Source organism: Pezoporus wallicus, unplaced genomic scaffold (genome assembly GCF_028554395.1).
Source record: "Pezoporus wallicus isolate ANWC-B61680 ecotype Strahan unplaced genomic scaffold, APGP_CSIRO_Pwel_v1 scaffold_2146, whole genome shotgun sequence".
Lineage (NCBI taxonomy): Eukaryota > Metazoa > Chordata > Aves > Psittaciformes > Psittacidae > Pezoporus > Pezoporus wallicus.
Genome location: NW_026639769.1, coordinates 2,401,786 through 2,425,307, shown reverse-complemented (window position 1 = coordinate 2,425,307; position 23,522 = coordinate 2,401,786). Strand labels below are relative to the sequence as shown.

The 23,522-nt window shown below is 42.6% G+C and overlaps 1 protein-coding gene across 1 annotated transcript in view; it reads left to right on the top strand.

The window, feature by feature from the left end:
• Positions 1 to 1,710: 1,710 nt before the first annotated feature.
• Positions 1,711 to 23,522, top strand: part of KCNH5 (potassium voltage-gated channel subfamily H member 5) — a 159,102-nt gene continuing 137,290 nt past the window's right edge. The window contains exons 1-3 of the mRNA XM_057416066.1: positions 1,711 to 1,818; positions 14,955 to 15,078; positions 21,611 to 21,717. Coding sequence (XP_057272049.1) covers positions 1,746 to 1,818; positions 14,955 to 15,078; positions 21,611 to 21,717 — 304 coding nt within the window. The 5' untranslated portion in view covers positions 1,711 to 1,745. The remainder of the gene's footprint in view (positions 1,819 to 14,954; positions 15,079 to 21,610; positions 21,718 to 23,522) is intronic.

The following is a 23,522-nucleotide window of genomic DNA, read 5'->3' as shown; positions in this document are numbered from 1 at the left end:
ATAGTCACACAGTATTTGCCTGTGTAGAGACGTTTTTATGGCTACTTCTCACTTGAAAGAAATGAAGGTGTTGCTGTCCAGTCGTCAATTACCAGGAGAGAAATTTCCCTGTATCTGGGGCTGAGCTCAGCAGGAGTATGTTTTAAACCACAACACCCTAATGAGAGCCCTGAAGATTTCAGAGCTGCGATGGAAAACGAGAAGGGTTTGACAAATAGGGTCTGTTTCACCTCTCAAAGCAAGTTTTATTTCAGCATCCCCACACTGCTTGCAGTGGAGCTGCTCCCGATTTGCATTTGCCCAGACTTTCTCGCTTTCGGAAGCTGCCTGAGGACCCGCGGGCAGGACAGCTGCTGCACACCCACCTTGAAGGAGCTGCTCCTGCAGCCGCTCCCGGTGTGGTAGAGATTTTAAACGTGCTTAACTTTAATCAGAGTTGTTCAGGTGACCTCAGTGTCACTTGTTGGACCAAGACCCAGGCGTGGGAAGGAGGAGGTGCTGGGGGAAGGGGGGGGGGGGGGGGGGATGGGAGGGTGCAGGGGAGGGGGGCGAACACCTAAACACAAAACCAACAAAATTATTAATTATTTTTTCCACAGTGGAATAATTTCCTCTGGGAGAAGCACCGCTGCTTGTGCCAACTGCTGCAGGAGCACGCAGCACATCGGGATGTGCCCTGCAGGGCATGCTTCTGCCCCAGACAAACAGCGATTTGCCATCTCTTATTTCCTTATACGATCTTTTCCAGGTTGTAGCAGTATTCAAAATTAGCAGAGGCAGAAGCAATAGGTGGAGAAATTCCTTCCAGGATTTTGCTGTCCTCAGCTTAAAAAGACACTGGGTAATGAAAAGGCTGGAGGGAGAAAGGCAGCTGGGTCAAGAGTAGGGGAGCTTACACAGAAATAGGCGTGTGGCGTTTCGCTGCACTGACTCATCACGGACTCCGGGGCTTCGGCTCCGGAGTAATACGGTAGAGCTGGGTCTCTGAATAAAACGATGGCAAAGAGGACTCCAGCCCCAAATCTGCCTCCTGTTGCGTCCTTCTCACGGCTGCTCTCACCGGGAGAGGGAGGAATCCTCCAAAAAAAAACCCCCAAAAAACAAATAAAAAATGCCACGCATTTGACATGTTACCTTGCACTTTTTGGTCATCATTTGCGGGCAAAGCGCAGCCACCTTCCACTGTGTCATGCAGCATTTCGCAGCCTGCTTTCCCCCAGACCCTCCCGCTAAGAGCAGGGGAATGCTGTCTCAAAAGGTTACAAATTGTACAGACGAAACCGCAGGGGCCAGAGGCTTTCGGGGTCTGGTTCACGCAGGCGAAACTTCGACGGGTGTCCCGGAGAGCCAGCTCGGGGCCAGCCAGGCGATGATGCTGCTCGGGGCACGGCACAGGGCGTGACCCGCGGGCCTCCGCTCCCCCCGCCGCCGCTGTCCCGGGGCGGCCCTGCTCGGCGGCAGGGCGGGCGCGCAGGCGCGGGGGGGGGGGGGGGGGGGGGGGGGGGGGGGGGGGGGGGGGGGGGGGGGGGGGGTGGCGCTCGGCGGCTCCGTGCGCTGCGCGGCCCCAGTCCGCGCTGCAGCCGCCGCGGGGGCGCCACTACCATGAGCGGCCGCGGCCGCCCCTGCGCGACTCACGGGCACCGGGCGCACCAGCCGCCTCCGCCCCCCCGCCGCTGCCGCCGCGGCCGCCGCTGCCGCCGCCGCCGCTGCCGCGCACTCCCGGCCCCCGATCCCGGCGCTGCAGGATGCCGGGGGGCAAGAGAGGGCTGGTGGCACCGCAGAACACCTTCCTGGAGAACATCGTCCGGCGCTCAAGCGGTGAGAAATTCCCGCCGTCCGTCCGTCCGTCCGTCCGTCCATCCATCCATCCATCCATCCATCCATCCATCCATCCATCCATTCATCCATCCATCCATCCCTCCGTCCGTCCATCCATCCCTCAGTCCCCGCGGCGGCTCTCCTCGGGGTACGGAGCCGCCGCGCCCGCTGCCCCGCTGCGGTCTGTGCCAAAGCTTTGCCTTCAAGGAACGGGGTCTTTACTGTGCCCCGCCAGGCTCCGCTGGAGCCAGCCCTTCACCAGCCTGTCCCTGTCCCCCTCCGTTTCTTTTTACCTCGTTATCGGTACTGCTGCTTCTGAGAATAAGTGGTCATCATTTACATTTCTAATACTCTCTCTGCTTATCGTGTCTTTTCTTTTTTTTTTTTTTCATTCTTCATAGAATTATAGAATGGTTTGGGTTGGAAGAGACCTTAAAGATTGTTTAGTTCCAGCCCTATTGCAATGGGCAGGGACATCTTCCTTCCACTAGATCAGGTTGCTCAAAGCACTATCCAACCTGGCCTTGAAAACACTGCCATAACTTCTCTTGTTCCTTGTGCTCTTGTTCTTTAGCTCTCTAGTAATTGGGCTTGCAACTGTTTTCATTCAGTGTTTCAGAGTCTTTGTAATTCTGTGGCACTTAAGTCTGTGGTAAAGGTGCTGGGAAGGAGGATGAGGGAGTGACTGTGATTAGGATGATGGTGGTCCTGGAGCTGAGCAGTATGTAAAGAAGTGCCTGCTCTTGCTCATCTACAGCTCCTTGTTAGGTGGATATTTACAGGACTGGTTCGGGACTGCATGGCTGTCAAATTATTCCTTGCTGTTGGAGTTAATTTTATCCTTTGATCCAGTGCAAAGCACTGATCAAGAGTACTGTGTACAGCTCCATTAAAGTTACAGTGTGGCTGCAGACTGCCGTCTCTAGATGTATTAATGTAGACGCTGCTCTAGGCAAGTCTTGTGCTAGTTACATTCCTTTATTTATGTCATTTTTGTACTGGCACCTAACTACTGAAACACATGAGTGTTTGCACAAATGAAGTGTGGTAAGAAACCTTGACTTTGCATATGCTAAAAGATATCTTGTTGGACAGCTCAAGTTTAGGGTGACCCTGCCATACCAAACACTGCTGTGCAGGCTTGCATCTGGGGACATGAATGGGAAATGTGGGCAGAGCAGAGTATTGAGCAAAGTTGCCACATGTATTGTTAATCAAGACATTAATGTGATGTGAAACCGTGCTGAGAAGTGTTCCCTTCCACCTTCCTGTTGCATGACTCTGGATTTACCTTGCATTCATGGTCTGGACCTAACATGGTCCAGACCAGTGGGTTGATTAGATGGCAGGTGGTGAATTAGTGATTCATTGACTTCCATGGGAGCAGGAGTGGGATAAGGACTTAGAATTTGTTTTAAAATATTTTATGTTGAAATGGTAGCCTTGTATTAAGCCATCAACTGTTTTTTTTGGGGGGGGGCTTCATCCCTTTGGTGTTGCCTCTGTCGGTTGTGTGGTGGGTAGCTGACTCCCCGTCAAGCTCTGTAGCTGCACGATTACCAAGAGCTAGTTTCCCGCAATAGTGTATTTATTTAGCAGAATATTAAATGCAAGCTTAATTAATAGGGGTTTATACAGCACTTTCCCTCTGATAATTTCAAAGTGCTTGTGGATTTTAATTACACTTCACAGCTCCGTGTGGAAGAGGACACAGAGGCATTCCTAACCTGTTCTTTGAAGTCTGGCGCAAACAGGGGCTCAGAGCATCACAATTGTTTTCCCAAGGTCATGGGGCGAGTCCATGGCAGAGCTGGGAACATGGCTTGGGATTGCTATGCTTTTGTATCATGCTTTAATTAAATCATGTTGTCCCTGGTGAAAGCTCAGTAAAGCTTTGAGATGTCAAAAACTGTAAAAGCTCAGAAGGCTTTTGAACATTATACTTTAAAAGCGTGTATTCCCCTCCAGATTTAACCTGGTCTAATTTAGGAGCATTAAATCGTGCTGATCTGGTCATTCATTCTGCTTTTTCTCTGCCACTGATGATGCCTATACATGATGCTACAGAGGTAAATCTGCCCCGTTGGACAAGGTGAAAAGTGGATTGGGAATTTAACTTATTTAAGTGGTCAGTACTGTGCCCTGAAACATGATTTAGTTCTTATTTTTGTCATCCAGGAAGTAACCTTATTTGTCCTTTATAGAAATAGTAATTTTCATTGGATTCAGTGATGTTTAATCCAAACTTAATGGCATCCAGTAGAGCAAATCTGATTCCAGTGTCTCCTGCCAGTGCTTGGTAGAAGGCAAGGATTTGATCTGCTGACTCTGTGCAGGCTTTTGTTTTTATACTTGGATTCACCAGTTTCCGAGAGATTTTTCATTGACAAGTTGAGAAACGGGATGAAGGAAAGACTGATGATTGTTTTTTAAAATACATTTTCAGCATCCTCAAAAAGAGCTCTTTTATCACCTTTACTGGTTAAAGGACATGCTCTTTTGAGATTTCTCACAATTACGCAATTCCGTTTCATTCTTGACAATAAATCTTTTCTTAACGAGGAGAAGGTTAGTGGGTAGAGGTAATATCTTCTATTAGGCAACAGGTACAGCTGGAAAAATTAGACAGGTATTTCAGCAGATAGGCTCTTCTTTAAGAGCATGGAATCAATGGTTTCAAAATGAAATGTAGCTGGATTCTAATTAATCAAAGTTGCCAGAGATGGTTTTAAATAACAAAATTTATAGACAAAATTGCAATAATTTTAAAATATGGAGAGTTAGAACTGGCATAGTGGGAACACGGTGTGCAGAGTGGTGGTCACATTGGTGTTTAAAGCAGTCTTATAGTCAATTTTCAGCATTATTTACTTATTTTCTGTTTAGTTTTATGAACCTTTCCTTTTTGCCCTAGCTTTGGCTGCAGATGAGGTTAAAATTGTGGGAGGAACTATCATGGCAAGTCAGTTATAAGCAAAGCGTCAAAGATCTGAGCAGAAAGAATGGGGTGGCAATGGCTCCTCTGTCCTCTGTATGTAGAGGTGGGATTTCTGGGCTACCCTGCCAAGCTGTCCCACTCCCAGCCAATGTGTTTGGGAAGGATGGAGCCACTGCCAAAGCTATGGGATGGGTCAGGGAGAAGTCCCACAGTGTCCCTTTGCCCAGGGAACCTCTCTTTTGGAGGCAAATTAACACCTTGAAGCTTATGAAGTGTTTTAGGGCAGGAGTGTACTTTGTCTTTTGGGCAGCAGCAGAGTGCAGGTGTTTCCCAAAGCCTTTGGTGGGGGACAGTAACCTCTGAGCTACTTAGTGGGTTGTTTGCCCACACCTCAGCTGAGCTCCACTTGAGCAGAGACAAAGTCTGTGGGAGAAGCAGGGGAATCTGTTGTTAGACCAACTGCTGCAGCTGGTAAAAAGGGCCAAGCGCTCAGGATACACATTCCTATCTTCTGGCTAATCTCAGTGTACTGTCCAATCTTTCTTCTTCTTTTAAAGCACAGTGAAAATACATCCAGTAAAGGTCTTATCTGATGCTCACAAAGATTGATACAATCTTACTACAGTCTTGAATGTGCCCTGGATCTTAAGAACACCAGGTCTTTTGCTGATCTGAAAAAAAGTGTTTTGTGTGAGCACTGGGTTAAATCACATTAAGGTGACTGCCTTTTACTGCCGTTAGTATTTTTGACATTTAATAAGGGCCTTCCTTAGGGCAGTGTTCTCTCCTAAAATGTTCTCAGCAGTCTGTGCCTGTTATTGTTAATATTATTGGTTGATTCTTTAGTGCATTCAGAGCTTGCTGATACTGAGCTCGGCTCAGCATTGTGGAGGTGTCACAGGTACAGAACTGGGCAAGTCCAGAGCAGGGCTGGGCTTTGTGGACCTGGCAAGCATGTAGAGGAATGCAGTGAGTTGAGCCTTGCACACAGGGGCAAGGGAATGTGTTTGTCTTGCTTGTCCATCTTCACCCTTCACATATTCTAGCAACAAAAGCATTAAGCCTATGTTAATGGTATAATTTGCTTTTATGATAGAGGGTGAGTTTGGGAAAGATTAATTCTGGAGCTTTGCGGCAATTTGCAATAGAGTGCTAACAGCCTGGAAGAGGGACTTAATTTAGTGGAAGATTATATATAAGTTTACCTATATGGTAAGAGTCATAATTATTGGTTATTGTTTCTGTTGCAATAACTCTTAGAAGCTTCCTCAGGAAAATGTGTCTTTCAGGTCCTTCACGAACGTATTTTGATTCTTGGGCTGAAAACTTGGTTCCGCAAGGCTTACATGGGAATTTTACCATGAGCTTTAATGAAGCTAGCATTTAATTCCTGGCCTTTTTTAGCTTTGTGCCATGTTTCTACAAAGCAGTTCCTTCAGACAGAGCTTTACACTCTGCTGGGTCCCTGTGACTTTGAAGTACTAAAGGATCAGCCCTCGGTACCAGTGACGGGGTTGTAAAGGGAGGTTAGCCAGGAAAGGGGAGAGAAATGAGAGTCACATCTGTAGTGCTAAGACACTTTTTCATTTTTATTATACAAGTATAATAGATAAAATAAGTGTCTATTGTCTCTCCTGTCCTTCTTACTAGCCCATGTATTGTACCTGATGTCTTACAGGCAGGGTGACAAAATGTTGTTGTTATGGGACATGATACGTGTAGGCTTTGCTCCCCTAAATTAAAACAAAGCTGCACTTTCATCTGATCCAAGTGAAGTTACAAACGCTGCAGAGAGAGTTCTTTAAGGCAAGTTGCTTCAAGTTTACACGATGTCTGTCACTCTGGATCTTCTGAAAAAATGCGGACCTCGGCAGTTCCCTAAATCTCTACAGAAGGACACTATAAAATGTGGGGTGAAAGTTTCCATCCTCTGGCTCAGCTGACTGCAGAGAGCTTACTGAAGGGATGTCCAAGAAGCTTATGTCATTAGGGCTTTCTTTGCATTTGAAGGCACAGGGTTCCTTTTGCAGTTTCTAGGACTGCAGGGTGCCTGCTGATAAATAAATCAATGCGAAGTGGATTTTTACATGAAGTATTACTAGATGACAATTGTGAGGAGTTTTCAATTGCAGGCACCCTGCTTTCTTTAATTCTCAAGTTGGCTTGCTGAATGCAGAAAGATTAAGCATGTCTGACTGCTGATGAAGTTGGGGGACTTTTACATGGCCTAAATTTTTTTATGTGTTTCTTATCATTATGTTTTTAATGGTTATAGTTATGGCAGCTTTGTACCACTGTATTAATTTAGAAACCCAAATAACGCGATATCGTTAACTAAAGGAGTAGCTGGATTCTTCGAGGTCTGACCAGCTGCTTGTTATATTGTGGGTCTTTTATTTCGAATATTTCTTGATGTGTGTATTGCAGGCGGCGGGAGAAACGTGTTTCTGGGGTCGCTTGAGCGCTGCTGAGCGCTTGCCACAAGAGGTCACTGCAAGAGCTGTTGCATTCCCAGGTTCATCTTGAAATCTGAGAAGAGAAAAATGGAATTATTGATTATTTTTTTTAAGTAAATATTCAGTTTTTTTATTGCTATTGGAAGGAGTATGCAGCCAAAGAATAATGTCAGGAAGTTAAGTGAGCTGTGGAAATACTTTTAATTATCATGTTTAACAGGGTACTGTTTGGTGGTTGACTGGGATTTTAAGTTACTCTCCTGGAAAGCTAAGGGAAGAGGATTTTGTGGTTTAATAAAATGAAGTAATAGAAAAAAATTTTGGAGTTAGAACTTTAATTACCTGCTTTTCAGGAAAAATAAGTCTGATTCTTGTTTAATCAGCACACTCAATGACTGGCTATTTTGAATGCCAACCCCTGGGTAACCCAAATAGTCAGGGCCCAATCCTGCTTGCGGTGGCAGGAAGGAGTCTGACTGCTGGCTTGTGAGCAGCCCCTTTGGAGACTGGCCCGAAGCAGCACTTTGGTACCCAGCTGGGATCTTAACTGCTGATAGTTTTGCTTCAGCCACTTGCACAGAGAACGGAGCATGGGAGAGGCAGACAATTCTCTGACAAAACAGTTTTTGTGAGGTACAGCCAGGCTCTGTGAAACTGCAGCCAGCACTAGCTTCAGGCTGAGTGTTTGCAAGAGGAGCCCCAATGTCCAAACAACTACTATTACTGCAATTTTCTCATCCGGGAATGTAAAGCAAGCACTCTCATTTGTATAAAACTAGAAATCTGATTTTTGGTTGCTCCCTGAGGGTGCCTGTGCACCTGGAGTGACAGCTACAGAGTTCTCCAGTTTAAATTTAGTCTTGCTACATCTATGTTATATTCTGCATAATTTTAACAGTGAACAGATTCAGAGGTGGACTTTAGATGGTAACTGGAATACGTGAGGATTAGTTTAACTCTAGGACAAATGAATGTGTGGGGGAGAAACTGCAATCAGAACTGTATGAAATGTCATTTTGCAGGCATCTCACAGGGATGCTGTCTTGTCCTTATTGACTCAAAACTCTTCCTGCGGTCAATGATGTTGTGCCACAATAAAGGCAGGGGACTGTGCTGTCTGTGGTCTTTCACATTCAGGATGATTAAAGTTAATTTTTTAAGTTTTTAGGAGGTAATTTTCAGGCAGACTCTAATCTTTCCTCTTGAACTCACTTGCTAAATTGCTGAAAGCTGCTGTGTTCCCAGCTAAGTGATTTACCCATGGATTTAATATTTCAGCCAATGCTGGATTATTTATCTTTTGTTTTATTTGAGGTGCATTTATTTGGGGCAGGAAGTAGATCATTTTAGCATAGTTGGCACAGTGGCATCTTGCGCTGGGTTTAGTCTTCTTTGCATTTTCATAATATGAATATTAAATAAAAACAACACTGGTACAGAAAGGTGACGTAAAGAGTTAGTCCTTTGAGAATTTTTTTTCAGGCAAGCAACATAATGTGCTGAATAAATTGGATGACACTGATGTTTTGCATGCTTTAAAGACACTGGGGAAATAATAGCTTTGTTAGAAAACAGTAGTGTGGCTTTATAGTGAAGAGTAAAAAGTGCTGGTGGAGGTTGCTCCTTTAAGAACAACAGTTTGTCTGCAGCTGACCCTGGAGCTGGAGGGATGCCGTTGCCCATTGAGACTGATTTCAGAGGGCAGTGCTCTCCTAAAGGGTTTAGGATTTTCTGTTGTATTCTGTGGGGATGCAGTATGTCTTGAGTTGGAGTCACTGTGAACGACACCAGTAAAAGTATGTGTTATCAGGGCCGAGACTTGCTCAGGAGGGCTAAAAGAAAAAGAATTAGAACATTTTTTAGGACCTCCCTCCCCAACACACACATAGAAGAGTCCAATGAGTTTTTCAAGATGGTTTAAACAAGACTGCAGCAATATGCTGACCCTGTGTAGTTCTAAGGAGAGTAAGCTAACAGCAGTGTTTGTGGCTTGGGGCTTTAATAAAACAGCATTATCAAAAAAGGCAAATTCCAGATGTTTCACAGACGCTGTCAGGGTCAGGCTGCATTTGTTCTGCAGTGGAAGGTGGGAATTCTGAATGACAACCCTGTGTCAAGTTGTTTGAGTTAGGAGTTTATTCCGAGATGGAATTGCTGCTGCTTTTTATTATAATAATTATTATTACTTGTATTTTGCTGCTTCATTTTTTTAAAAACACATCTTTTCCGTGGTGACTTTTCTGAAAAGATCAGTTGCCTGTCTTCTTGGCATGAGATGGAACTCAAAACAGTGATTTAAACAATTTTTGTTACAAGTGGTACCCAAGCTTTCTGGAGAAGAGATGATTAGAGACAACATTTCTCACTTGGCTAAGCATATATCCTGGACTGATTTAGCTGTTCTTGCTCTCCTGTGATTACATAACATGAATTTTACACTGCTTTGGGCATTTTGTTGGTTAAAAATATTGCTTGCACACTGTGGTCTTTTTTTTTTTTTTTCTTTAAGCAAAACAAGGCTCACCACTGTATTGAGTATTAGCTACTGCAAGACAAAGTAAGATTAAAGGCTTGCTGTTCTACAGCATAGGCTGCCTTTATACAAAAAGCCTTTTTACAAAGTAAAGGTGCAGCAACAGCAAATATACGATTGTTTTCCTCAACTGTGTTTTCCAGCCTGAAATTTTGCTAACTGCATGCCTCTAATAATTCCTTGTCATCAGTATTAAACCTTGCAAATATTTTAACTGATTTAACTAATTTTAACTAATAAAAAGCCTGCTGACTTCCTAAGCGGAATCTAGCAACTCTGAGACGGGCGACTCTGCTGGCTGAACCCTGCTTCCCCATACTCTTATAGGCAGACCCTGGTGTTTAAATGCATTTAGTCGAAGAACTCTAGACAACATACAGATTTGTGATTTGGGCTCTCTACTATATATCAGAAAGGGGGATGGGTGGAGAAAATGGTTGGTGGAGGCAATGACATCAAGACAAGTTTAGAAATAATAAAAATTGACTTTTATCTCTAAGGAAATGGGAAGTGGAAATGCATTTTCAGGGCATCAGGGAAATCTAAGCAAGGATGAATGCATTACCAGACGTTTCAGGCTAATCATCATGCAAGTTTGAAACTAGCTGCATGTTAATGTTTTCAGAATATAAGATATTGCCACATGGTAGCTGCTGAATTCAATGTTTTCCAGTTACTGGTAGCTAAATTCTTCTAAGAAATCCTTAAACTTCAGAATACCTCCAATATAGCATATTCTTTTAAAAAAATGGTTTGTGGAATATAGCTCTTGTGTATCAAATCCAACTGGAAAACAGCTGTGGGCATCCCAGTGCCAGTGTTCTTCCTATGCTTATCACTCTGCAGTTTCCATACTTTTTTTGGCTCTCTCCTGAAGAAGGCACAAAACACTATTCTTATCTGTTGAAAACTAGAGCAGGCTCGGTAAGCCTGCCTCTCCCTTGAAGGGGGCCTGAGCCTGGGTCTGTCTTGCAGAAGACATCTGCTCTGGGTGGAGCATCCTTGGCATACGGCATTGCAGGGCTCACGCCCATGCTTTAGAGAAGACTGTGTAAAGATCCTTTGGCTCACTCCAAAGCTATTTGGTATGAACTAACTGATGTGAGGTGTGGGCTATCAGAGGATGGTGAGGATGAGGAGTGAACCTGGGATCTGATGATGGAGGTGCACCGAGTGCTTGCCTGCAGCAATGTCTGTGGGGCATGTCCTTGGGCTGCCATTGGGTGAATAGCCGTGGTGCGGGTGTTTCCTCCCTGTTACATTCAGTGAGTCTCAATGTATCTCAGGAAGAAGCAAGTCAGTTGGCAGTCTGTAGGCAGGTCTGTAGCACACTTGCCTTTTACTATACCTGGGCTACTTGAATGAAGACCTGGCTTGTACCAAGAGGCTACTATGGGACTTCACCACAGAGTCATCACAGCAGTGCACAGGGGGACATCTGTGTGCCCTTGGCTGACGGCCCTTGTTTTGGAGCTGCTAGCAAAGGAAGAACATGCAGCCAGTTGTGTTTGGAAGGGAGCAGACTCCTCCTCTTTGATGTTAAGCCACCCTATGACAACTGAAGATGGAGACAAAATGTGTTTTTTCCCAGTCCTTGCCTCTTACAGGAGGTTTAAGCAGCCAGCTGCAAATTGAACAGAGTGGAATTTGATATAATCAGACAGATGGAAGTTTTAACCCAAGACTCAACTGTGATTGGCTTTTCTTAGTGAGGAAACCATGTAACTGAGGTGTAGATATATGGAAGTCAGGCATGCAGATGGATTTAGTCCAGGACTGTCTATCAAGACTGAACCTTCAAGGGAAGCAACTGCAGAAATGGACTTTCATGAGTAGTTAGTGGTGATGAAACGATATAAAACAGTCTCTTCTCCAAGTACGTAAAACTCCTAGAAACCCTGAGGTGGTATTGTCTACTACAGTGTCTCTCTTTGTCAAGGTTAGGCCCAAAATGGAGACATGTTAGAGAATATACAAAGAGTCACAGCAGAGGATTCAAAGCAAAAACTCCTCCATATCCCTTTGCACTTGGCTAAAAAATAGAGGTTTTCTCAAAGTGTCCTGTCACCGAGTACAGTTTGGTTGTTTACAACTGGGTGTGGTCTGTCTGATGTAGAGTTTAATCTGCCTGTCGTTTTGATCTCAATAAATCGTAGAAATAGGGAAGAATTGATGTGTTTTGGTTGGAGAAAATAACATGACTTTTGATAAAATGTACGGTAAGCATGGAGTCCTGTGAATGCTGGGACTTTGGTACACAATAAAACTCAAGGTTCTGATGCTGACTTGTTCTTCCTTAAATTTTATCAAGCTGCTCACTGAGCAGTGGCATTAATGAAACACGGATTCTTACGGCTTTTTTCCCACAGTTATATTCTTTTGTCTCTAGCAAGATGCAAACATTCATTCAAGATTTTTCTTTGGTTGGAATAGGACACACACATACGTATTCACATGCTGAGTAGGGATGAATAAGCGTTACTTGCTTAGGAGACAAGGGTAAAAAATGTCAGTGAAACAAAGAAAAATTCATGGGGACAAAAGAAAACATATGCTAAGATCTCATCAGATTTCTAGCACATGTACTATATATATCTGATCTAACCTTACAAATACCACAGATACTTCTAGTGTCTATTTTTTTTCATTTTTTAAAAATCCGTAGTTTGGCTTTACATTTTGTTCCCTCCCAAGTTTCTTGTGGATTTGATCAGTTTAGTGAATGCATACCTTATCAGGTATTTTGAGACCCTCAGGTGTAAAGAATAGAAGGCAACCTTTAAGTGCGGTATGTCATCTTGTTGGTTGCTGGCTGCGACAGATCATCCTCTGTGTACTCTGTGTTCTGAAACAGCTATGTGGTGGGAATACACAATCAAGATTACGTCTGTTGGTTGGGGAGGCTTCAAAGCAGGATTATTTGCTTTTGGACTGTGGTCCTCTGGGGAACACCCAGATGTGCCCAGCATCCACGAGTGAGTTTGGTATTACAGTCTCTCACTGCCCTGGTTGTGCAAATTATATTGGAATATGCAAGCAAAACTTTGGTGAGAGATAATCCTGCAAATAAATCTCTTTTCAAATCTAACCAGAGGACTTGTAATATTGGTTGTTTCCCTTTGGGGTAGGAAATTAAGAATTGTTTATGCTCCCATCCTCTCCAGCTGCTGGGGTGCAGCTGTGGTAGGGTGGCCACCGTGAGGGGAGCCCAGTGGATTTGGGGGCTGGTGGTGCCTCCCAAATTGGAGAAGATGCAAGATTGGGTTAACATCAATACAATGGGAACCCTTTGGTTTCCAGGGCTTGCGAAGTTCCCTGTGTTATTATCTGCCCTGTGCTGAGGAAAGCTGGGCTGAGTCCCTGCTGCAGAAAGGGCTGCAGAAAGCCAGGAAGATCTTAATGTAATGCTCAGGCTTTACTCTGTATCTGCTGCTGACTGTAGTGAGGGCATCTTCCTTCAGGTAGAAAAGTGAATTTTTTAAGTTGGCATTTAGGTTTAAGAATATTTGTGATGGATTCAAATAAATTCTTTGGGCATGAAGGGGTTAGATTTCACAAAATCTCAACTTCTGTTACTCACATCATTTGGCTTCTAAATATTTTTTGATCTGCTCTCCTACAGAAAATCCAATAATCTCCAGATTATTTTCTTTTTTTCCAAATTCATGCTTATAAAGAAAAAAGACATACTGGGTTTTTTGGTACACTTTCCTTGTTCTATGGTATAATGTTACCATAATGTAAAATCCAGTCATGGTTATAAATACGTGCAAGAGGGGCATGTGTAGCTCATTTAAAAACTGTGTCACTTTCACGTGAAAATGAATGTATGCACCTGAGTGTATATCTGTAAGTAATTGGCATAACCATGCTTTGGCTGTTATGTGGAAAATTTGTACATCTCCTTAATTTCCTCCTCCTTCCTCCCCCCCACCAAGAACTGCTGAAAAGAACGTTTCCTATAATTTCTATACAGTGGTGATTGTTAATAGATATTTTTTAAAAGCTTCTTGGCATCAATGAATGGGGCTAGTTAGTTCCATACCTGCAGCCAAAAGTAAATTGCAAACTCACAGTAAAAATAAAGAAAACACTGAAGATCATCACAGACTACAATTTGAGAACCTCTATTTAAGTGAGAATATTATTTCTGAAACAAAATTAGGGATGTTTACAGTCTCAATGCACATAACATCCTACAACATTGTGTTTAAGAAAAATGGGTATTTTCTTCTTTGAAAATGCCTTGCTAAAAGCAGGGATGGAAGAATCTTTCCAAACTAGTGAATAAAACTATTTTAAGAGTAACTCCTAATGTGTTGGTGCCAGTCCGTGCGTATAAACTGTAGGCACTGACTGAAAGAACAGATGACTGAAACGATATTTAAACCTGATTTCAGCCTCCTAGAAGTACTCCCTGCCCATATTTTGTAATTACAGCTCTGGACACATGTTACTAGGATGAGCCAAATCCACCTATGTGCATTTTTAGTAGACCACCACTGAAATTCAGTACCTGTTTTGTGCTATTTCAAAATTTAAGTCCCTTTGGCACTCATTACTTCCCCAATCATGCTGAATTTCCATGTGGGTCACTTGATATTTGCACTCACAGGCATGATGTGGCTTGCGGTGTGCCACAAGATGCAGTGGGAACATCGGAACATCTCACCCCTCCCCAGTGGCTCCTGATGCTCTCTGTCCCTCATTCAGATACGCTGCCTGTGTCCTGCAAAACAGACTGAGACCTACCAGTAAGAAAAATTTACTTGAAGCAAGAGTTATCATCAGTGTTGGGCACAAATAAAGTTCATAATTTTAAACTCATTTTACAAGTTAATTTAAAGTTGATTTCAAGATACATATAAAATATGAATACCATATAAATATATAAACAATTAAATATAAAATGAAAACCAAACATGACACCTTGCCCAGATGCTTTGAATAAATTGTTAAATTTCTAAATTGTTAAAGTGTTGCTACTTATATCAGTATTTTGGTGTGCGAGAGGCTACTTTTGTTACTAAGTTACCCTGTTACATCACAGTTTCTTTTCTGATGCCTGTTTTAATTTCAGTTCCCTCTGAAATTTCACACTATAAGTTGCCGTCATGAATAAATCTGCATCTGCTGTATAACATATGGATTTAATTGCACTTTGCCACTGACATCTTCCCTTTGTCTCCTTTTCTCTTTCTCTTTGCAGAATCCAGCTTTTTGTTGGGAAATGCCCAGATTGTGGACTGGCCTGTAGTTTATAGTAATGACGGGTTTTGTAAACTTTCCGGGTATCATCGAGCTGACGTCATGCAGAAGAGCAGCACTTGCAGGTATGCCAGCTGTCTGTTTCTTGCCACTCGATGCACTTTAAAAACTGTAATCTTCTGAGAAGAACAATGAGGTTTTGCAGAAGGCATTGATGTAAGAAAAGAGTTGTTTTGTAGAAATGAAAGTATTGAAACAGGCTTTAAATGAATGAAACCAGAAACTTATCCATGACATGGTAAAGCACTTTGAAATTTATCCTGGCTAGTATCAGTACGAATGTGCTGTAGCTAATGATCCAATAAAGAAAGTGGGGTTTTAGGTAATATATTTCAAAGGCTTTGTTTACTTTTTTTTTTTAATTATTATTTTAATTCTCCTGCTGTCATGCTAGGATGTACTGGGCTATTCTGTAGCCCATGTTAGTTCCTGTTATTTCACACACAGAGAGCACAGTAGTGTGCAAACTGCATCTTTATTCCCAAGAGAGTGATTAAGCTGATGATATATCTACTCTACGCATTGCAACCTTATGGCTTTTTCCTTTTGTTCGTGGTCTCTCAGGAGTGGACAGCTTTGATTTATGGTTAGACATGCATCTGTGCCTTGTCTGCTGTATCCTTTAAAAGGAGATGGTTTGGGGAAGGACTAAATCCCTAATGCCTGTGTATGAGCAAAGTAAACGGGTACAGAGGCAATAAGGAATGGCTGAGATACACATTTGTTTAGGTTTTCCCTTTATTCAGGGAGCAACCAACTCCAGGGCACTGGAAGGAGGGAGCTGCCTACCTACAGAGATGGCTTTTGGGAGATAGGTGCTGCCAGACACTGATCATGGGCTGATGCTTCAGCTGGCAGGAGCAGGACAGGCAGTGAGCCTGTCCTTGGATGTCAGTCATTGCTAACTCCAAAAAGCAACAAGTGCTGATGTGTGGTCACTGCTCTCATCTGCTAGGAAGGGGAGGAAGCCTTGCGAGTCCAGGATTCCTCTGTGCAGCCAGGTATCCTCTAACGGGTAATGGAGAAGAGATGGGAACATGCCACTGAAATGAAATGTTCATTCACAGAGTACCGATAGAGTTTATATACTTAGTGGGTCTGAAAGAAACAGCCTTATCGCAGCTGTGCTGGATATAAATACATGCTTTCCTCTTTGCTGTCTTAAATACTGGACTATGTAGGTTTGCTATGAGCCATCACTTTTATAGTCTGTGCACATTACAGATAATTAAAAATATAGAACAGAAATGTAGGAGAATACTGAGGAAGTAAAGGTTTAGCAATACCTTTCTGATAATGATTCCCCTGTGCCTCGTGCCTCAAATACTGAGAGGATCAAAAAGTTTACTGTATCTGAGTGCTTATTGTGAATGTGATGGACTTTAGTTACCATTTGTAAGAATCCTGTTTTGATGGTGTGTTAAGTAAATCATACAGGTGAATCATACAGATGCAAATCCAAGTGGGAATTATTATGGAAAATGGAATTTGTAGCAGAGATTTTTTTTTTGATTTTTTTTTTTGTGGTTGTTTTTCCTTTTTTTTTTGTGTGTGTGTGTGTGTGTGTATGTTTGTTTTTTTTTCCCCTTAATCTTCATTCTCTACATACAAACAATGCAAGTCTGTCTAGCCCCTGATTTGAGTCATTATTGTTACTGATCATGAGTGTGATCAAGGACAATTTATAAATTTTGCAATATTTGGTCAGTTTGCCCCTGTCTATAAGTTACAGCGCCTTCAAATCAGTTTCATCCAATATTTTCTCCTGGGTAGTCCAGAGAGTATTCATTATATCTTCTTTCTGTCTGTTCCACCCCATACCCTACATTGGCTGTTCATATGTCATCATTATATTCAGCTTCAGGTGGTCTTGGCTGATACTGATCACAGGGAGAGGTGGATAAACAGAAGACACTGGAGGTATGAGTGATTTTTTTGTTTCAGCTCAGACAATGAATTAGTCCTGTCATGGGCTGATCATCCCTTTGATTTTGCAGTATTCTCATCACCAACAAGTGGCATTCCTCAGGTATCAGTATTAGGACAGGCGATGTTTAACATCTTTGTTGGCAACATAGACAGTGGTATTGAGTGCACCCTCAGCAAGTTTGCTGGTGACACCAAGGTGTGTGGTTCAGCTCTGGGACACTCAACATAAGAAGGACAAGGACCATTTGGAGTGAGTCCAGAAGAGGCCCTGAAGATGATCAGAGTGCTGGAGCGCCTCTGCTATGGAGACAGGCTGAGAGAGTTGGGCTTGTGCAGCCTGGAGAAGAGAAGGCTCTGAGGAGACCTTAGAGCAGCTTCCAGTACCTGAAGAGGTCAAGAAGAAATCTGGGGAGGGACTTTTGACAAGGTCCTGTAGTGACAGGACAAGGGGGGAATGGCTTTAAGCTCAAAGAGGTAGATTTAGATTAGATAGTGGGAAGAAATTCTTTACCACGAGGGTGGTGAGGCCCTGGCACAGGTTGCCCAGAGAAGCTGTGGCTGCCCCATCCCTGGCAGTGTTCAAGGCCAGGTTGGACGGGGCTTTGAGCAACCTGGTCTAGAGGAAGATGTCCCTGCCTGTGACAGGGGGATTTGAACTGGAGGAGTTTTAAGGTCGCTTACAAACCAAACAATTCTGTGATTCTGTGATGTGAATTTTAATCAGCAATAATGTGCCCATTGGCAGGAAAATCACTCAGAAATACCTCGGTACAAATGCCAGTCTTCCTAGTTTCACAGGCACTATATAAAAGGCAGAGGCTACTCAGGGGTCAGGCCACGTGAATAATGTGTGATGGGAATCACTGTGTGTTGTTCTTCCTGGGTGCATGTGATATCCAAAGTTGCATCTGTAGCTGGAGCTGATACATAGAATAATTGGTATAAGGGAGTGCTAAAATGCACAGGATTTTTAGGTGGAAGGACTTGTTTACTAGTGAAGGTAAGCTGACAGTTCTGGAGGATCAGGGCATTTGCAGTTCTGACATCTCTAACATTCAGTTGACCTTGAACCCCTCTCCCACCCACCCTGCCTGAAGGTGCACCAATAGATCAGTCACCATGCAAGAAAACCGCTTGTTTCATGCCCAGTTGCCCACACTCATGACAATATATGTCTCGATAAATACCTTGAAAGAATTAACAGCTATAAAACATTAAAATCTTTTCTAAATATTTTTTCTAAATATTTTTCTAAATATTGTTTTTCTAAATGTTGTTTTCTAAATATTGTTGCTTATCAGTTAAGCTCTATTCTCATGTAGCCTTTGGAAGAGCAGGCACCCCTTGAGTGGCTGGTTAGTAACCTACCCTGGCATTTTACACTTGGCTTTTGCTCCAGGCTTTGCTTTGCTTACCCTTCCCTGCCCCTGAAAGCCTGGTGCTGGGCTGGAGATAGCTGATTGCTGGTTTTGTTTTCAAAGAGGAAACCTGCGTATAGGCCCTGTTTGCATGTTGCCTTCCAGCTGTACAGGAGGATGGAATTGGATCTCCTTGCTGAAGTGGTTGTTTACAGATAGTGTTTCAACTGAAGCACTTGCAGTGCTCCACTCCACATCTCTGTTCTCCTTTGTTTTGATTTACTGCCATTACAAGTGGGATTAAAAAAAGTCTGTGAGAAAAGTTCTGTCTCCACTGAAGCCAATGGCAAAATTCCCAAAGCATTCAAGAAATGGGATTTTGCATGGTGGGTACAGCGTGATGGACTTTAAAAAAAGTTCGGTTTAATACTCAGATATCACTCCTTGACCTGACTTGTGTGTGTGAGAGAAGGGTTCCTTGCACTGCCAAAGCTGTGCAAAGAAACCTTGCTGACGGTGCCAGTGGGACCCAGGGTGCTGCTCTGTAGCTTGCAGAGCTTTGAAGTTGACATGTATCTGTATTTGTAACTGATGCCTTTTCATCCACTGCTTCTGGATGAAGGGAGCTGTAAATTGGATGTAGACTTTTGTGCTTCACCTGTCCCATATCCTGGATAATTTCTCACAAATGCTGTTAAATACCACCTTGGCATGCACTGTAGACCTGGAGCTGTTCTTACACCATTGCTGTGAATCCTGACAAAGGACGGAAGAGCACAATGCAAAGCTTCAGATGTGTTTTTTCTGTGCCAAGGGATGCTTTCAAAGGGAGGTGGGATCCCATGCGTCTTAAATGACAAATGGTCTCTTTCAGAGATGGCAAAATTATCTAAGATTGTGCCTTTCTCTGAGTATTTCAGTAAGTCTTGTTTCTCTTTGATACGTCTGTTTTCTAGGTAGTAAGATTCCCAGTAGCAGAGTGGGTTTGATATTTACGTCTTGTACAGTTTGCACTGAAGGCACTTGACAATCACTACATAACAGAAAACACGAAGCAGAAAAAGAATGATTGACTGAAGAAGTAGGAGTTCCTTCATGTGTATAAAATAGGACAGACTAAATCAAGTTAAACCTGTGATAAGCAAAGGTCTTACATAACTTGTACAGTGAGTAGCTTTGAGGTTTCTTTGGTGCTGTTAAAAATTGTCTTCTGAAAAATGTTTTTATTATCCCACAGGCCTTTAAAATGTCTCTTTATATGTGAGAATATAGATTTTAAAACATAAAGTTGATCGTATTCAGCAATGCTAACTAGTATTTTCCACTACTCAGAATACCGAGTATCATTTGTCATCTTAGCACTAATTAATGGTGACTTTCTGTATTTTAAGCCATGTAAAAGACAAGCACTTCAACAAATTCATGTGATTTTTTTTCCTTCAGGACTAAAAGAGACATTATTTTAAATCTTAACAAAACAAAAAAGGGAATTCAATTGCACAACAGGCTGTGTGAAAACTACCAGGTCTTATTTCACCTTGCCAACAGAACAATCTTCTTTACCTCATCGGTGCATTAAAAAGGGCATAGATTGAAAAACCCAAGACCAAACAGACTCTTTTTGTTCACCTCATGTATAAATGTATAAAAGATGATCAGCTGACCTCAGGAAAGAAAGACAGGTCTTAAAAAATGAGCAGTAGGTTGTGTTTTGCTTTTCCTAAAGACGGCCATGTATGTTGATGATAAGCAGTACCTTAATGAAAACCTGTGCTCTGGGTAAAACCATTTCCTGACATCAATTGCTGTAGTAATGGCATCTCCATTATAGTGCTGTCCCAAAGGTAACATTTACGACATGTCACTTATCAATAGCTCTCCCTGTGTTACCAGAAAAGAAGCAGCTGAAGTGACATCCAAATGTCGGAGTCACTGTCTTCATCACCCATGCTGGGGAGCACCTTATTCTGGGAGCAACCCCATTGCCTCCCTTGGTTGGCTGTATAAAGAAAAGATTCATGGTCTGGCTTTCATTGAGTGTTTTAATGCTTGCCGAGTCACTAACCACTATGCTGTTTTATTGTTTATTTCAGAACAGTAGACATAAAATAAATGTTTATTGAACCTTCGGAGGTCTGTGGATCAATAAAAGAGAAGCTGCATTGAAACCGCAGAGGCACTGATAGCTTTTCTCTTTCATACTCCAGGGTTGTCTGTTGTAGGTTCAGCTGAAGCTCAAACTGTTTGGGAACAAAGAAAATGAAAAAAAAAAAAAAACCCTGATCAATTAAAAGTGTATTCATCCAAGTGTCTGAAAGCTTTTACCCCATGTTCCATTTTCCTTCAGTTCTGTAATTGGGAATTTGCACAGAGCAGTCTTCACTTATTTTTAATCCAGGGAAGAATAACAATGAAAGCCTCACTGTTTCCTTGCAGAAGCTTTCAAAAGGAAGGTCAGGGGGTTGGGTTTGCTTACACCACCTGAAAGTCTGACCTGGAAAAGAATGTGGAGATGAGATAGTCAAGTGGGAAGACATAGCAGAGTTAAAATTACATCTTTGTATTCTCAGCCTGGACGGGGATAAATCTCCAAAAGCATTTTAATGTTTTCCGTATTTTTACTGAAATATTGAAGAAATGCATTATACAATAAGGAAAATGAGAGTGAATTGGTTATGTTTGGTAGTAGTGCAGATATAGCTACACTGAGACAACTCATAGTTTCTTTCCGTGCTGAGTTTTCAGAGCATTACAAACATTATGTCTTACTGGTTAAATCCTACCTCTGAAATCGGTATTTAGTAAAAGGTTTTTGATTATCTTACTGTCCCAGATGCATCTTGCCAAGATTAGGTTTGTAGTCATTGATTCAACTAACAGCCTTAACCTGCAGTAGCTTCCATTCCACCTCCAGAAGCCTTTTCTAGAGGATTGAACAAAATCTGGGAGGTTTTAGAGGTTTTGTTCCGTTTTCTCTGTTTTGACAGCAATATTCTCATGGCCTGCAGTTGTAGCATTATAGGTTATCAGCTCTTTTTATAACCATGTATCCTTAAAGATACGCTCAGAAAAGCATTTAATGAAACATTGCAATCAAATTATTTGTTGTCATTTACAGTAAAAAGGTGGTCATGGTTACTCGCTATTGTGGGTTTCCTTGTGACATCTAAATATTTAAATGAACTGTAAATCATAGTTAAACTTTGCTAAATTACAGTTAATAACATCTCTAATCCTTTTGCTGTTTTAAGGTGACTGTAACAAAGTTGTTGCTTGTCTAGAAAATAGAAAAACCTTTTTTCTTTTTCAGTTTTATGTATGGTGAACTCACCGACAAGAAGACCATTGAAAAAGTCAGACAGACTTTCGACAACTATGAGTCAAACTGCTTTGAAATTCTCCTCTACAAGAAAAACAGTACGTATATATTCGTGTATGGTGTTGGGTGTGATAAAGCATATTTAAAGTGTATAATATATTAAATTAAACTTCATTTTGATATATGGGTAAATTTCAGGGAAGATTTGGAGAAGAAATGGGTGTTTTGGTTGCCACAGCTCAAGAAGAGAGCTTTTTTTCAGAAGTGTTCAGGTTGCCAAGAATAGTAGTGGTTCCCTGCTGTCTCTAGTCTGACTCCTTCTTCACAAAATATATTTAGTTTTGAGGATTGTTTTACTGAATGGAAACTGACTGGATTAAGTGAAAAGAAATCTTGAATGAGGTTCCCCCACATACTTCAGGAAACACCCCCATCTCTCCTCAAGTGCAAACCCAGAATCTGATTGCATGTGTGGATGCTCCCAACATTGTTGAGATGCCTCTGTGATGTGTAAACCAACATTTATGACCTATGGTGAGAATACTAAATTTGGTGCGTAATGCAGGAATTAATTAAATAGCCAAGGAATTTTGTGACTTAATGAGATGTATGACCTAAGTCCCTTCCTCTTGGTGGCACTGGGTTTACAGGAGGTTGCCAGCACCAGAAAAGATTTTCTGTTCTGTCTTAACCAGGAGTCACTGCAGTACATTTTCTGTCCTGCCATGTATGTGGGTAGTACTACTTCTGCTTTATCAATGTTACAGCACATACTAAGTAAAACCCACATTGTTGTGTGGTCTCACACTGGGCTTGTGCAGTGTTGACATCTCTCCCAGGCTGGTGGTTGAAATGCCTGCTGTTGTCAGTGGAGGTGAGCAGCCTCCTCCACTAGCACAGGCCATCTTCTCAAGAAAAAAACCCAAACCCATCAGATGAAGCATGCTCCAGAAAAGCTAGTTCCTCTACCCTGAGCAAATTGAGTCTAGCTGACTGGGTCACTGGCCGTGTCAAAGACAAGACAAGCCCTGTCTTGATGGAAGTGTTTTCTTCAGCGTGGCTTTAATTGCCCAGTACAGGGTGCAGGTCCGGTGGGGCTTGGGAGCTTTGCCGCTGGTTTAGCTGTCTGGAGGGCAGTAGCTGAGGCCATGTTCCCCCCACTGGGTGCTAGCATGGAGCACCTTTCTTTGGTGAGATTTCCACCACGTGCTGTGGCTGAGGGAAGTTAATGGTGTGCCTCAGGAAAGAGCTAACTGTGCCCGACTACCGCATTTCACTGCAAACTCAAATAAACCTTTCATGACATTGAAGAGAGCATCCTGGATACCTTGTCTTCTTGAAACAAATTGCATGCATTACGCTTTATTTCCACTTAACCCTTTTAGACTAAATCTTCCTGTCTGTGAATTAAACAGTGGGAAATGCCTTTAGATTTCTCTAATTCTGCATGCTTCAATGCATTTTAGCGAATACTTTAGTTAAAAAGAGAAGCGAGAGCAGCTCTGAAGTCTAGCTGTTTCTGCAGGTGCCCAGGAGAGCCCTCCAAATGACCTCTTTTTTGGTTCCTCAGCATATGGATGTGTATGTCTCTACATTTTCTGCTTCTCTGCCTGTTTCCTGTGCAGGTCACCTGGACGGCCCCTCACATTAGGGGAATTTCCCAGGACAGATTCATGTTGAGTATCTTTGCAGGTGGTGGTCACTGCCATGCCCTGTGTCTGTGTGATTTCCAAAGAGGATCCCAGAGATCCAGTGCTCTCCCTGACTCTGTCTTCCCTTATTAACTGGGCTGGCAGCTGCTGCTCTAGCATGGGCCAGTCCTGAAGTAATTTCCTTTTTATTTTATTTAAGTATAAAGTGAGGAAAGCCTTCTCTTGGTGACTTTTCTGCAGCAAGCTTTTTG